The sequence below is a fragment of the Struthio camelus genome, chromosome 22, assembly GCF_040807025.1.
Source record: "Struthio camelus isolate bStrCam1 chromosome 22, bStrCam1.hap1, whole genome shotgun sequence".
In the NCBI taxonomy this organism is placed as follows: domain Eukaryota; kingdom Metazoa; phylum Chordata; class Aves; order Struthioniformes; family Struthionidae; genus Struthio; species Struthio camelus.
Window position 1 is genome coordinate 3062578 of NC_090963.1, and position 13911 is coordinate 3076488.

At 52.8% G+C, this 13911-nt stretch overlaps 1 protein-coding gene across 1 annotated transcript; it reads right to left on the reverse strand.

The window, feature by feature from the left end:
• Positions 1-1851: 1851 nt before the first annotated feature.
• On the reverse strand, positions 1852-11047 carry POU2AF2 (POU class 2 homeobox associating factor 2). The gene is made up of 5 exons (XM_009670242.2): positions 10886-11047; positions 7795-7904; positions 3952-3994; positions 2890-3191; positions 1852-2355 (listed from the first exon to the last, which is right to left on the reverse strand). Exons 1-5 carry the CDS (start codon positions 10887-10889, stop codon positions 1954-1956), a joined length of 861 nt encoding a protein of 286 aa, XP_009668537.2. The 5' UTR covers positions 10890-11047; the 3' UTR covers positions 1852-1953.
• Between the last annotated feature and the right edge of the window lie 2864 nt (positions 11048-13911).

The window sequence follows — 13911 nt, forward strand, 5'->3', positions numbered from 1 at the left end:
CTGGGACGTGGCTCTTTCTGCAGGAGCCCTGGGCCACGCCGGCTGGGTGGCTGCTACCCCGGGATGTGCCACGTCCCCTGTTTGCTTGGAGGCCATGGTGCTCTGGCGTTCGGCCGGGAGGCAGCCAGGCGCACCTGCACCGAGCACACCCACTACGAGCCCTGGCTCCTGCCTCTTCGCCCGGGCTGAGCTTTCCTTGTTGCTCCGGGACCTGGCTAGTGAGTGGAAAGGTGCAGCCGACCGAAGCAGTCCGTGGGGTGGAGGTGGGATTTCGGGCAGACAAAGCCGCGGGGGTTTGTGTTTCTGAACAGGTCTGAACAAGGCTGGGGAACCAGGAAATGGCAGGAGGGACCTGAGCCAAGCCGGGACCGGAGAGAGGCGCTCCGGGCCGGCCGTGGCCTGGGGACTCTGGCCCGGCCGGGGGCTCCGGGGAGGGGATGCCCGCTGGGGAAGTGTGGGCAAGACCCAGAGGCTGGGCAGGGATGTGGGGGGATTTTTTTTTTTGTGGAGGGTCTGGAAAGCTGGCCCTTGGGTTGTGACTCTTGAGCATCTCCCGGCTGATGCACCCAGGCGCTGCCGGGCAGCGCTGCCCTGGGTACGCAGTGCCACCTAAAGGCAGACACCGGCCACCTCGCTGCCACCTTCGTCACACCAGTTTTCACCCATCCCTTCCACCCTCCTTCATGCTGTGGGCTGTGAGACCCTCATGGGCCTGTGAATCACGTTTCTATGAGCCCTCGGTCAGAGAGGACCCAGACCCCCATCCCTGGCTCACAAAGAGGGGGGCGGTGTGGGTGTGTGTGCATTTTGGAGGTGCACAACTATGGGTGCAGAAGCCGAGGCAGTGCAGATATGCCCTGGCTGCACCAGGCAGGTTGCACCAGGGCTGCTGGTGCTTTGGCTCTTTCAGTTTGTTGAGTCACGTCCGTGCTACGAGCAGTCAAAGTGAGGGGGTGTCTGTGCCAGGGGCAGGGCTGTCTGGGCACCTACAGGGATCTCCGGGAGCGCTCACCCCAGCGCTGGCTGTGCAGAGGGTGTGCACACAGCCAGGACGCGTTAGGTGCCACGTGTGGCCTGAACAAGGGGCCTGTGCGGCCGCTGAGCGCACACTGGGGTGCAGGCAGGTTGCAGGATGAGGGTGCTAGGGGATCATCTAGGTGGGACTGCTATGAAAGAGAGGGGGGGGTTGTGCAGAAGAAAGCCTGGACCGATCTGTTTGGCAGTTCCCATCAGCGTTGCCTAATATTGCCGCCTGTTTTAGGACTTTAAACCATCCTGTCCTGCCGCGGTCTCAGGCCCTGGAGAGCTCCTGGGCTTCCTCAGGGAGGCTTTTCCTGCTGCTTCTCCAGGCAGCGAAGGGCGAAGGGGAGCCCCAGGCAGGGATGGACACAGCAGGCGCGAGCGGTCGCGCCGGCGAGGGTTGTGCAGGACTGGTGCGCAGGCGTGCGCGTGCGTAGGCGTCTGTGTGCAGAGCTACCTCTGGGGGCCATGGCTCCTGCGGGGCTGCGCTGGGCCTGGTGGCGCCCACCCGCGCGCCCTGCGCCCCTGGCCGGGAGCTGGGACCTTGGGCCAGACCTGCTCCTCCGGGGGCAGGTAACAGTGGGGGCGAACGGCCACTGTGCGTTTTCTTCAGGGCAGGAGGGAAACCCGGGAGGGAGCGTTTGTGTGATCCTCGTTTGTAGACTAGGGCCAATAATGCGCAGATGTATTTCAAGCTCTGTATTTTACCCGCCCTGCAGTGGGACTGTGAGCAGTGACCTTCGCAAGGCGCTAGAAGGCACCGCTACAAGCTAGATATGGCTCACCCAGTGCCCGTATTTCTAAACAGAGCATAAAGCGTTGTGGTTTTACTAGCATCCTCTGTTTGAAAGACCAGCTAATGGGAAATAGCATACAAGTAACTCTTGCTTCAATACAGGTCCTTTTTTCCTTTCCTCCAGCTCTTATCTGCCATCAGTAAGTTCTCCGGCCATCGTACGTCCCCCAGCTGGGACCTCCATCCTCCTTTGCCCAGGAAGAGGAGTCGTGAAGGGGCAGCGTATCCGAGGACTGCTCAGGTGAGGGATGGCTCATCCTGGAAGTGAGCTCATTTGCCGCAGTCATAAATGGCGAAAAGGAGTAGGGTGAGGTGGCAGCATAGCTGGGGGGGTAGTGGACCTCTTCAAGAGGATGTAGGGGGTAAGACTGGACTCCGGGGACGGCTGGGGTCCAGCCTGAGCTTCTGTATGGGGAAGCGCTTCCGGTCTCGTGGGAGGAAAGGCAGCTGGCAGCGGCAGGCAGCGCTTGGAGGGAGTCGGAGCACGCGCCGTCGGACTGGCCGAGGCTGTCGGGAGAGCTCTGTTCCCAGGGGTCTCTCTGCAGCGAAGGGGGAAAGAAGGCCAAAGAAACCCTTGAGAATAAAAGCTCATCCTGGAGGTAATGGCATGCATTCAGCTTCAGGGCTCACCCAGCCAAGCTCTCCCCGGAGTCTAGCTGGGAGCGCTCACAAGGGTTTCTGTTGCCCTGGAGAAGGTGCTAAAAGTGTTTGAAGGAAACAGCTCTGGTGTTACTGGTGGGCAAGGACTGGAACAGGCTCCCAGTCGCACGGACCAGCCCTCCTCCCGCAGAGCCCGGCAGCTCTGCCCTGGGGCGCGCGCTGCGGGAGCTTAATGGACTAGGTGGTTTGGGGAGCGGGGAAGGCTGTTAGTCTCAGAGCTGGTCTCCAACAGGAAGAGGGGGCAAGGTGATGGGGACAAAGAGAAAAATAGTTAACCGCCTGCCCTGCCCTGTCCTCTGCCATGGCTGCTCCTGTAACCGCCATATTCCTCCCAGATGGGTCCCCCCGGCTCAACCTCAGCTTTAAACTGGGTGGTCTTTCATCAGGGGACCGAGAAGCGTAGACGCACTCACTAGTAGGAAATGTGCTGTGTCATTAGGGAAGGACGGCAGGAGAGGGGGCAGCGAGGAAGGGCTGAAGAAGGAGCTGGTACCGGCCGTGAAGGGAGCAGTACGGTGGTGATCCCCGTATTGGTCAGGGAGATACGAGTCCAGAAGCGCCGGGTAGCCCTGGACGGCGGAGGAGTCGCATGAGAGGGGCTTGGACCCCGGAGGGGGTGAGTAGACATCGCTGACAAACTGCTTCGTGTTGTGGAAATCCAGCTCGGCCGTGAAGGGTCTCCTGACGCTGTAGTAACCAGCCGTGGTAGGTGAGCCTGTGGCGGCGGTCAGAAAAAAGGAGTGGCTACAGGAAAGCTGTAAGGGGAGCACCTGGGGAGCCACGGGGCTGTGCGCACCTCCGCAAGTGTAAAGCAGAGCCCTTTGCACCCTAGCATCTCTCAGGGCAGCGGTCAATGCTGTGCTAAAACAGGTATGTCAGCCCCGGGGTTTTTACCACCTCGGGCTGCCCTGGAGCCCGCACCTCACCTCCCTCTGCAGCAGAGCAAATGCACTTTGGGAAGCCTCAAAGCCGAGGCCAGTGGGCTGCGCTAGCTCTGCCAGCCTTTGCTTCTTCCTCTCGCTCTGCTCCAGCCCCCGGAGGAAGGATGAGGTTATTGGGTGTAAAACCACCTGCCTCGGTTCCAGCCTCTCTCCCCTGTCCCTGCGCAAGAGGTCAAGGAACAAACCAGGTCAGCTCCTGATTTAGTACTTTCTCCTTTCAGCTCCAGGGAAGACTGCAGAGGAGAGGGGAGTGGAGTGGGGGGCGCCTCCGTCACAAAAGGTGGGAACTGCTTTCATTTTCTCTCCCTTCTTCAGGGAATTTTGTGCAAGACCAGAGGGGGCTTTGTTTTATTATCACTGTTTCTGTGCTGACTCTTTCAATGACTTTCCTCCTGGGCTTCCTGGGATGGGTGGCCCTGTCCCTGTGCTCCTTTGCTCACTTGGAGGCGAGTGCCCTTTGGAGGAGAAGAGACAGGAACGGCATCAACGGCCCAACCTGCACATAAGGTATTTCTCAGTGGAGGAAAGCCTCACCTGGTATTTGGACACATGGCGACTGCGGCATGCTGGCGCTGCCCTGCAATAGATAAAGACACATTGAAAAATGTCTTTTCAAAGTGATTCAGCTCTCTAAGCACATAGTTTGGGAAGGTGTTGGCATAATTCAGACGTGCTGTTTGAGTATTGGTGCTATCAGTATGAAGAGATTAACTGCAAGATTTCAAGCCTGGGGCCTCTGAGGTATTAGCAGATGTAGGCTAAGAAGAGATTTCCAAGGTCCTGGACAGAGCTGATAACAGTACAAATATCAAGATAACTGGCTTCTTTCTCCTGTACTGCAGGGTCCCTTAATGCAGCCATCACGCTGAACAGTCATTTCGGTGTCAGTGAGATAGATCTCAGTAAGCTTTTACCTAAGAACTTGGCTGGTCAAAACTCAGCCCGATCCGGCATGGCCCGTGTTGGAACCCAGCTCTGCCGCGCTGCGCTCGCTGCCGCAGAGCCGCTTGGCTCACCCCTGCTAGCAGAAGGAGCGAGCTGTGCTTGGGAGGCAGTTGTTTCTAGCTCCTGTTTGCGTGGTACGATAATACTGATAATAATAATCTCCTCTTGGCCTCCAGGCAAGGGAGAATTAGCCCTGAGTGCTTGAGGTGGCTAATTCCTTACAAGGCGCTATGGCAAAGGCAGCTGTATGTGGAGTTTCCCTGAGCTCTGTCTCCAGTCCTCCAAACCCATTAAGCAGAAATCCAGTGCCCACGGCTGAATTTACCTCAGCTGGGCTGCTGCCCTGGCCAGTGATGGTGGCATGCTATTTCCAGTTTGCATAGTGCAAACAGGAGGTTCCTGCCATAGCAAGCAACCAAATTTAGAGGTTTAGATTTGAATTAAATTTGCCAGTGCTAAGACTTCCTTTTACTGCTGAGGAGGGTTTGCAGCTGCTCCCTGCGCCGCCATGAAAATGAGCCCGGAGACGGTACAAGTCGCACGGGCTGCAGGAGCGATGGGAGGTGTCGGGAAGGAGCCCTTTGGCTCGTGGGCAGATGCATGTTTGCCCCGCGGGGTCAGGGCTGGAGCCTGCACCTGTCTCCCACCGGGCCGTTTCAGCCACAGACCTCAGCGAGGATCCTAGCTGGTAACACATGATGCCCTGCAAAGCTACAGCCTCCATATGCAAATCTGGCCTCAGCAGACACCCCTCTCGGTGTGCGCGTTATCTATGCAATCCCTTTTCCTGTTTCAGGGCTTGTCCCACCACCTCCTCTCTCTGCTCGTGGCCATCGTGTCCTGCTGCCGGTTTGTGTCTGCAGTCACTGCTCCAGGAGCTGCTGCAGCCTATCCCTGGCCTTCAACATAGCAGGCAACTGTGTATAGGAACCTCCATTTCAATTGCCTCCTGGCTCCTTATCAGGGGGTGAATGGCTCGGCTTAATTTAAGCCCATTAGTCCATTTCCTCCCCGCATTACTTCCTTTCAGCGCTGCGGGACTGGGGGAGCTGGATCTTCTGCAAGACATCAGTGTGTCTGTTTAGCATCACTTGAGGCCACGGCACACTCAGCTGCTGAGAAGCTTGGTCCCAGCCTGCCTCGCGTGCGACTGGCCAGGGACGCTGGCTGGGGTACTCCAGAGAGCTGCGTTGCTCCACTGCCTTGGTAACCCGGCAGTGTCACTCAGCTAACAGGCTGCCCCGGGGGAGGAGATGGGAGGACCCAGGGTAAAACAGTGAACGTTATGGCCCTGGTCTCCAATGGGGACCTGAGGTGTCCTTTGACCATACGCTGGCTTCAGCGTATCTCCCCTTTGGACCCGATGTGCAGCATAGCAGCTGAAGTAATAAAAACAGTAATAAAAGCAAAGCTTAGTCTGGGCAGGGCATGACACTGGTTTTCTGACCACAGAAGCCAGCTGAATGAGTCAGATGAGAGAGTCAGAGACCTGGGGACTCCTAACTGTCCCTGGCCTCTGGGTGCTGCTGGCCATAGCGCTTCATCTTTGTACCTGCCAGGTTCCCCACCTGAGAAAAGAGGGCAATCCTTTTGTCGTGCAGAGGGCCACAGCTGGTTCCTTCCTTCTTACCTGGTGGGTGAGCCGAAGGAAATACGGCAGACCCTGCCCAGAGCCTAGGGCTGAGCCCTTCTGTCCTGCAGTTGGTGGGACCTCAGAAGCACAAACTGCAGATTTCACCACAATACAAATTGATTTCCTATCATTGGGGGAGTGCAGGACCTGGCTAAACTGTTGCTATTCTGCTGCCTCAGTCAAGAGCCCATCAGCTCACCTCTGACAGGTAATGGCCTTTCCTCAGCAGCACAAATCTGCTCCACAGATCTCCCCTTGAACAGGGAAGGCTTACTGATTTTGGCACAAAGATCATGTCCAAACAAAAGATGCAACTAAATTACACTGCATCATAAATACACAATGTGGTGTTCAATTGTCTGCCCCATTTGCTTTGATTCTGGATTATATTATCTGTTGGATAAACAGAGCTGCACTTACAGCTGTTCTTTTCATATGTCCGAGCAAATACGGATGTTTGCCCTGCCCTATAATTTTTAGTCTGTCATAAGGAATTAGCCATAGGGCTGATTTTTCTTTAGATAGACAAACAACTGCTAAGCTTTGGAACGCAAAGCAAAGGGCAATAAAGCAAGCAGCAAGCATTTTACAGTTCCTAGGGCTTTTGATCGTACCGACTGCAGCGCTGAACAGCAAAACTGCCACCTCCAAAAAGAGAGCCCGTAAAGCATGGTAGTCCTTAACGAGGATCTGGTTTTTCAGTAAGTGCAAACGCAGCAGTTCCTCCTGCTGCTCCCCGGAACAGTCTTCCCAAAAGGCCTGCCTGCTGGGAGCATGCATTTCCGAGCGCCCCTCCTCGCTCAAGGGGTCTCCTGCCTTTCTGCATCAGTGGAGGGCTGTGAACAGATCCATGGACTGATCTTGTTTTGTTCAGTAATGTCCATGCTGGTTTTTTGCCCTTTTTGACATGTAAAATTAACGTGTGAACGTAACTGTGAGAAAAATAGTTCCAAGTCCCTTGGAGGTTTGTTTGTTTGTTTTGCTGAAGGCAAAAAACCTGAGGTGAATGGCTTGGGGGGAAAAGAGTATCAAATCTCCTAAAATGTCTCTACCGCTGCTGGTAACTCAGGTCTCTGCTCCCACTCTTTCCTTCCAGGACACAGTTTCAGCAGCTTGACCACATCTCCTCATCGGTCGCTGGCCCCATTGCTCCCAGCCAGCCAGGAGGCAAAGCGCTGCTGCTTGGCAAAGGTTTCAAGTGCCCTGTGCTGGCACCTGCAATTTTGTGTCCTCTTCTGGGGACAGCATCGCTTCTCAGGTGCCTGTGTCGGGTTAGTACTTCACTAGATGCAAGGTAGTTTACCATAATTTGACTTACGTTTTCTGTTGCCATGGAATCACTTTAAAAAGAAATCAGCTCTTACAAACTGATGCTTGGCCTCTTTCCAGAGCATAACATCACTGCATATCGCCTGGCACTCTGGTATGCCAGAGAGGAGCTGGAAGGAGTGCAACATTCAGGGAAGAACATCTATTTTTATGACACTGAGTTGTTCAAATGTAGCTAGCAGTAAAGGAAGCTGACTTGGAAAGGTGTCATGTGCAGGTTGTGAAAGGAATGGGAAATTTAACATCACTGATTTGCTAAAGAAATTATTGAGAATTGTATTTCTCAGGACTTTAATCCCTGAGAGACTCACTGATGTGAAAAAGCACTCTGTGATCTTTGAGGCAGAAACTAGTGTTAGAAATACTTGTGCTTTTCCTTGCCAATGTTGGCATCACTCTGAACTCAGCAAAAATGCTCTTTAAACTAGAGATTGCATGAAATGACTTTTCTGGTAAAGCAAAGGACTTACAGTGCAGCGGGAGCCACTGCTCTGCCTGGATCGTTTTTCAGCAAGAAGATCTTTGACTGTGTGTTTCACTCGCACTCCTTGGTACACGCGTTTGCCAAAATCTGTAGGGACTGAGGGAATGAAACAAGCATTAGGGGAGATCAGCCAAAGCATAGGGTAGGTGGAAAAGGTTGTTAAGGAAGAAGCAAATTCATCGCCTCTTTACACGAGCGTAGGAAGGAAGCACACAAATACTGTCCTGCTAAGTTGTCACTTAGGAGCCCAACAGCGAGCAGGGCTCATTTGCAGAGAACAAAGACCAAGGTGGCCCTACCCTGTAGTTCAGCACTGTGGTACCAGGTGGTTTCCATGCAGTTCCCTCTGGGGCACACATGGCTGGATGATGGTTTTTGGCTTTTGTTTTGCCAAAGAGGGCTGGGGGTGGGGGGGGCGATCCTACGTTTCCCCTTCGGGTCAACAAAGGTGGATTTAACCCTATGGCCCCTACTGCTTTCTGCAACGATTCTGCGGTTTAGCTCCTCATTGCCTATCTGGAGCTGCTGGCGTTCAGCACATCGCTCCCTGAGCTGAGATAGATTTGATCTCTGTGGAGCAAAGGTAGAAATACCCCAGGCAGCCAGAGTGGCTCCACAGTACCGTCGTGTGACTTGGTCTGAGCAGAGCTCAGGAAAAGCAAAGGAGTTGGCTGCTCAGTCTGCTTGGTATCCACAGCAAGTACAGACAGGTTCTTGGGAGCTCTGTTGTTTTAGCAAGGGGAACAAAGCCCATAAGGCACAAAGAGGGGTACCGCGTCTTAGCCAGGTCACCCGGAGGCCGGCGGCCGGCCTGGCTTCTGTTTTCTCAGCCTCCCTGAAAGCCAGCAAAACCTGCACATCGTGTCTGTGCGACTTTTGGTGCATCTGTCCCCTTCCCCTGCCTGGGTAAATCTTTGTGAGATCTGCTGTGGGTACAGGTGTTTTGGTGCAACTGAGAGAGAGAGGTACGGCGTACAATACCAGGGGCAACTTTTTATCCTGGCTAGCAGGCTGTGCCTGCACAGAGAGCTCACACCTGTGGAGCCAGGGAGGAGTGTCCAGAAGGGCTCTCATTGAAATGTTAAGACAAGAACTCAACTTTGAAGCTAATCCCTTGGAAAACAAGAAGCCATGTTCCCTCTGAGGGAACAGAGACAGCTATACTGCAGCTGAAGTGTTTGATCTCTAAAATTGTGATTTATCATTTTCCCTTCTGCTTTTCAGGATGTGGCATTTGGTTCCATTCATCATTTTCATTCTGGTGGCATTATATCCCCAGGTGCACATGCACACGGAGAGCTTAGAAAGGGAAGCGTTGAAGGCATAAACAATGCAGAAAGTTGATGCTGGCTTGGGGTTACCCCAAATGTCTTCTGGTGGGCCACAGTGACTGCAGTTGTTGGGCAACTTCAGCTTGGGTTTGGTGTTTGAATACTGACCAGAAACTTCAGCCAAGATTGGGCACAAGGCAAATAGTCTGCAAGAGACACTCGCTGCCCCCAAAAGCTTATGACTGAAATAGTCAAAACAGAAGTGGACATTGAGTCTGTGTACGGACCAGCCAGTATTTCTGGGTAAGCCGGCGCGCGGCCAGGCATGGATATCAACTCTTCCAATTCGGAAGAATCTGCCTGTACGCTGAGGCTGGCTCTCTTCCATGGCCCTGGCACTGAGTTTCCCTCCTATGATCCCTTCCCAGGGCTGTTTTCACTGAGAGCAGTTGGAAGCAGAGGGTGCCCTGGGTACCCCGGAGTTCGGACGCTCTGGCGGCGCGTCTGGGTGTGACTGGTAGAAGCAGCGACAGCTTCTGCACCTGAAGCTTTGTGGCTTTGCCTGAGCGTTTCTTCAGGGACACAACACTGCAATTTGATGGGAGAGCGCGAACCGGGTGGTGCGGTACAGAGCGCTCCATCCTGGTTTAATACCTAAGGTAACTCAGGCAGCCTTGCTAGCTGCCTCCAGCTGAGGATTCAGGCCTTGATTCAGCTCAGCACCTACATGGGGGCTTGATATGAGGAATGTGCCTAAATTCCCAAGATTAGCTTTGGATATAAGTTTCTGAGGGGGGCCCAAGCCAAGAACACACTCTCATATTTGATTTTCAGAACAGGGCTGTTTCTGTCAGAGCATCACTGAAAAACTATGAGCAGAGATGTTCAGTAGGTGAGCGGAGCGAACGGGTTTCCTCTCAGCTAGCGTTCAGGGCTGATTTGAAGTGGAGTCTGGCAATTGTTTTAGGAGGATCAGAGCCAGTTAAAGCTCTGTGCTGTGCCCCCCCTGCCAGTAAGTTGTCACGGTACCGCAGCTGGAACAAGAGATGAATTTTTTTTATTCTGCAGTCTGATATTCCCAGATACTGCAGCCTCTTCTATTAACTGCCCTTGCTCCTCTGCGATCATTCCTCCCAGCAAGCGTCTGATGCTCTGCACTTCTTCAGTACTGTTTTCCTATCATCATCATAACAGTCTGAAGACATTAGACAAACACTTCCACATACCCTTACTTTTACGCATGGGTACGCTGCTGTTGAAGTTACTTTGCTCATATGCCCATAAATTATGCCTAGGCTCAAATCTTCATAAGTAAGCAAGATAAGAGCCCTGTCCTCTGACCCCTTGTTTAGCTAAGTAGTCTGGCATCATGTAAGTGACTCTGTTGGTTTCAGTGAGTCATTCTGCAGGATCTGATCCGGAGCTATTAAAATGCTAAATAAGCCTGCTATTGGCAGCACCAGGGAAGGAAATGCTAATTTCCTAATTTAGGCCAGGTTTTATATATTTTTCGAGTAAATTGAATTGTATTTCACATCATTGTGGTTCAGCTCTCTTTCAGAAAAATATTACTCTGTGAAGGAATATGAATTCTGTTTAGAGGAGGCTGAACATGCTAATAGATATTGTTAAAATATTGGGCTATTAAGATCCCATATGTTGGTTTTAGACAATTCTGCTTTCTGAATTGATTTTACGTGAGCCCACAGATAACATGGTACAGTCTTTCCACAGTTACTCTTTACCATCAATATTTCCATTAAGATACATCTTTATATGTTGGAAAGTCAAGGTGCTGGGACTCACCCATTTCCGTTCTGGCCGCTGCTGACTAATTCCAGCTCTCAGATTCTGCAGGACTTTGGAGAAAGGCCGTCATGGGCTTCCCGGAGCAGAGTGAAGTCAGTGCTCATTCTCCGCTGATAACCAGCTGAGCCCGATGGAAATATGTTGTCTCAAATTTAGTGATGTCTCCACAATAGCTTGTGTGAGATTTGCTTAAATGCAAATATCTCCCATGTGCGTTTCACTCCCATTTGAATGGTCAGTGTGGATCAGTCTCAAAGGGTCTTTTTTCTGTCTAAGCTGACATGTCATGGATGAAAACTGAGCTGAGGTTTATCGATGGAAAAGTCTTTGGCTAAAATGAAAGGCCAGTAAGTCCTGCAGTGATGAGCTGTCTCCTTAGAGGAGAGGAACCTGGCTGCAGAACAAGGCTTGGAGCAAGAGCTCCAAGTGTGAGGCATCCAGGTGCTGCTGAAGAGCCGCATGGCAGTACTGTCCCACAGGGACCGCACAGGCTAGCTTAGGCGTTACACAATTAAAACTAGATCTAGGAGACGTGATGAACTCAGCAGGCTTTCCTGCTGGAGAGGGGCACAACTCGTAGCTGGGGACACCGGCGGGGGTGTCCTTTAGCAAACCCACATATTCCTGCGGGGAGGCCAGGGTTGGGCTTGCCGTTGTCCAGCCGGGAGCCCCCTTTCTGGAGAGCTGTGGTTAGTCTCCTGCCTGGTGACAGCAGGGGAAATGACGGCTAGGAAAGGACCTGTTCTTACGCTGCTCCTGGACCCAGAGAAAAGGGACTTTTGGCCTGGCTGGCTATAGCTATTCTTCTGTTCTCAGCCTCTTAACAGCAGCAAATCTACTTCTGCAATACTTGAATCAAGCAGCAGAGCTAACCCCTTAATGTTTCTTTAAATAATGCTTATGCCCTGATTCAGAAGCATATCCAAATTTCCTGTAAGGGAGCCCTTTTCCCACAGAACAGCTAGCACAACCCAGGAATAAGTTGAAGACTGGCTGCAGTGAGACAGCCAATCTCTGTAGCGTTTTGTGTGCAAGCAGAGTGGTACGTAGCAACGCGATGCTCATCTGACATGAGCACGACAAAACTGGCGCCAGTACATTCCTCACAATTAAATATTTCTCCTCTTGTGGAGCCCACTGTCAGTTTGTGGATCTATTAGATAGATCTGTCCCTCTTTGTAGTGCCATGCATTTTCGCTAGCACTGGCCCAGTGATGAATGTGGCCTGTCACTTACACTGCCTTCCCGGGGGAAGGCTATTAGTTTTTTAAGCGTATTTTTTTTTTTCTTCAGAGGAAAAATAAACTAAAAGGGGCAGCTGCTGGAAAGCTGCATATGTTCAGGCCGTCATGGAAAGCGGGGAAGGCAAAGCTGAAGTATCATAGAGAATAATTCCCCATATACTTAATGTACAGATTCAGGTATTCTGGCTGCTCAGATACAGAGCTCATGACCGAGAGGACACCGCACAGAAATCTGATGGAAAACTAGCTCCTGCACACAGAGTCTGTGGTCGCTTATAGTCCCCCTCCCTGTGGATGAGTCTTGTTTTGGCCAGTGCGTTACTGCCACCCCTCCTGGTATCCGCAGGTCCCTCGGATTTGCAGACAGCTAGTGGAAATGGCAGGAAGCACCAGGCAGGTCGGGGAAACCGGGCAGAGGTAAGGTCGCAGCAGAAGAGGGCTGTTTTTGCATTGTGAGCAACAGGCGTATTTTGCCCCCTGCCTCCTGGCAGACTTCCCGCCTGGGTTTGTCTCCTGTGCTGGACATATGTTTGCTTTGGGCAGGATATACAAGTGAAATCCTGGCTCCATGCAAGCTCAGCCTGACCGTTGCAGCTGTAGCACTGTCCGCCCAGGCCAGGTGTCTTCACCACCGATTACAAAATAATTGCATTAAAAACAGCAACTGATCCTGCAGAAAATAATTAAGCAGAGATGAAATAAAAACTCATCCTGCCTTCTCTTAGATGACACCCATCTCTTTTCTTATGTTTCCCTTTGCAAAAGCCTCAGGTCCAGGTTTACTCTACAGTTTAGTGCCTTTCATTCATCTTATCGGGTAGAGCCAGGGCATACAACAGGAATTACAGAAGCAATTGTGTATTGACAAGGCACACTTTATGACACATTTTATACAATCCCACTTGATTTTAGCATGGTGCCAAAGCAAACCTCACTAAGAATTATAGCTCTATTTTGTACTACAAAAGCCTGGAATAGCAGATGCAATATTCAACGTATATTTGTTTAATTCAAACTGTCATTTCAATCTGTCTTCTCATTACCAAGTGAAGAAAAAAAAAAAAGGTCTTGCATTATCTCACAGCAGGAACCGCAGTACTGATGGACAGTAATAGCGTTTGTACTCTGTGTTGGCCAGGGCATGCAGCTGTGCGTTATGCGATTGTAATCTCCCCTGGTGAGAGGAGTTGCTTGTTGAGACAACAAATAGCCACAGTGTTTGCCCTGGACATCCTCGAAATGAGCGAAGGCGCTAAAAATGAACGAGAGCGGCAACAGGGAGGCATTTGCGGCGCTTCACGCTCCGTCGCTGCGCCAGCCAGGCCCCGCGTGCAGCCTCCGGCTGCGCCCAACGCCGCTCCCCGCTCCCAGGACGTGGCTTCACCGAAAGCCACGTGGGTTAGTCCCGCTGCTGTCCAGCACGGTTGCGCTTATGGATCAAGTCAAGCCCGTGCACAAGGCCCTGCCGCGGTGGGCTTGCGCCGGGACGCCGCAGCAGCTGCTGCCGGACCCCCATTTTGGGCATTTTGGTGGGGCAGCCAGGAAGGCTTCGGTCCCGGTGAAGGGGTGCGAGGGGTGTCCCGGGGGGATGCTGCTGCGCTCTGGCCAGGCCCTGGGGGTCAGGGGTCACCCTGGGGGTCAGAGGTCACTCCTGGAGGTCAGGGGTCACACCAGGCGGGCTCATGAGCAGGCTGCGGGGGGGGGGGAGAAGGTCCCGGAACCTTTGCGCGCCGGACGCTCGTTTCCGCACGGGTCCGCTCGGCCGCCGCACGCGCGGGG

What these genes read in the sequence shown, in the direction of transcription:
- POU2AF2 (XM_009670242.2), bottom strand. An exon ending in GCAGTGGCTCCCGCTGCACT is followed by an intron (nt 3,995 to 7,794) that starts GTAAGTCCTTTG and finishes TATCTATTGCAG; the next exon opens with GGCAGCGCCAGCATGCCGCA. An exon ending in GCCATGTGTCCAAATACCAG is followed by an intron (nt 3,192 to 3,951) that starts GTGAGGCTTTCC and finishes CCGCCGCCACAG; the next exon opens with GCTCACCTACCACGGCTGGT.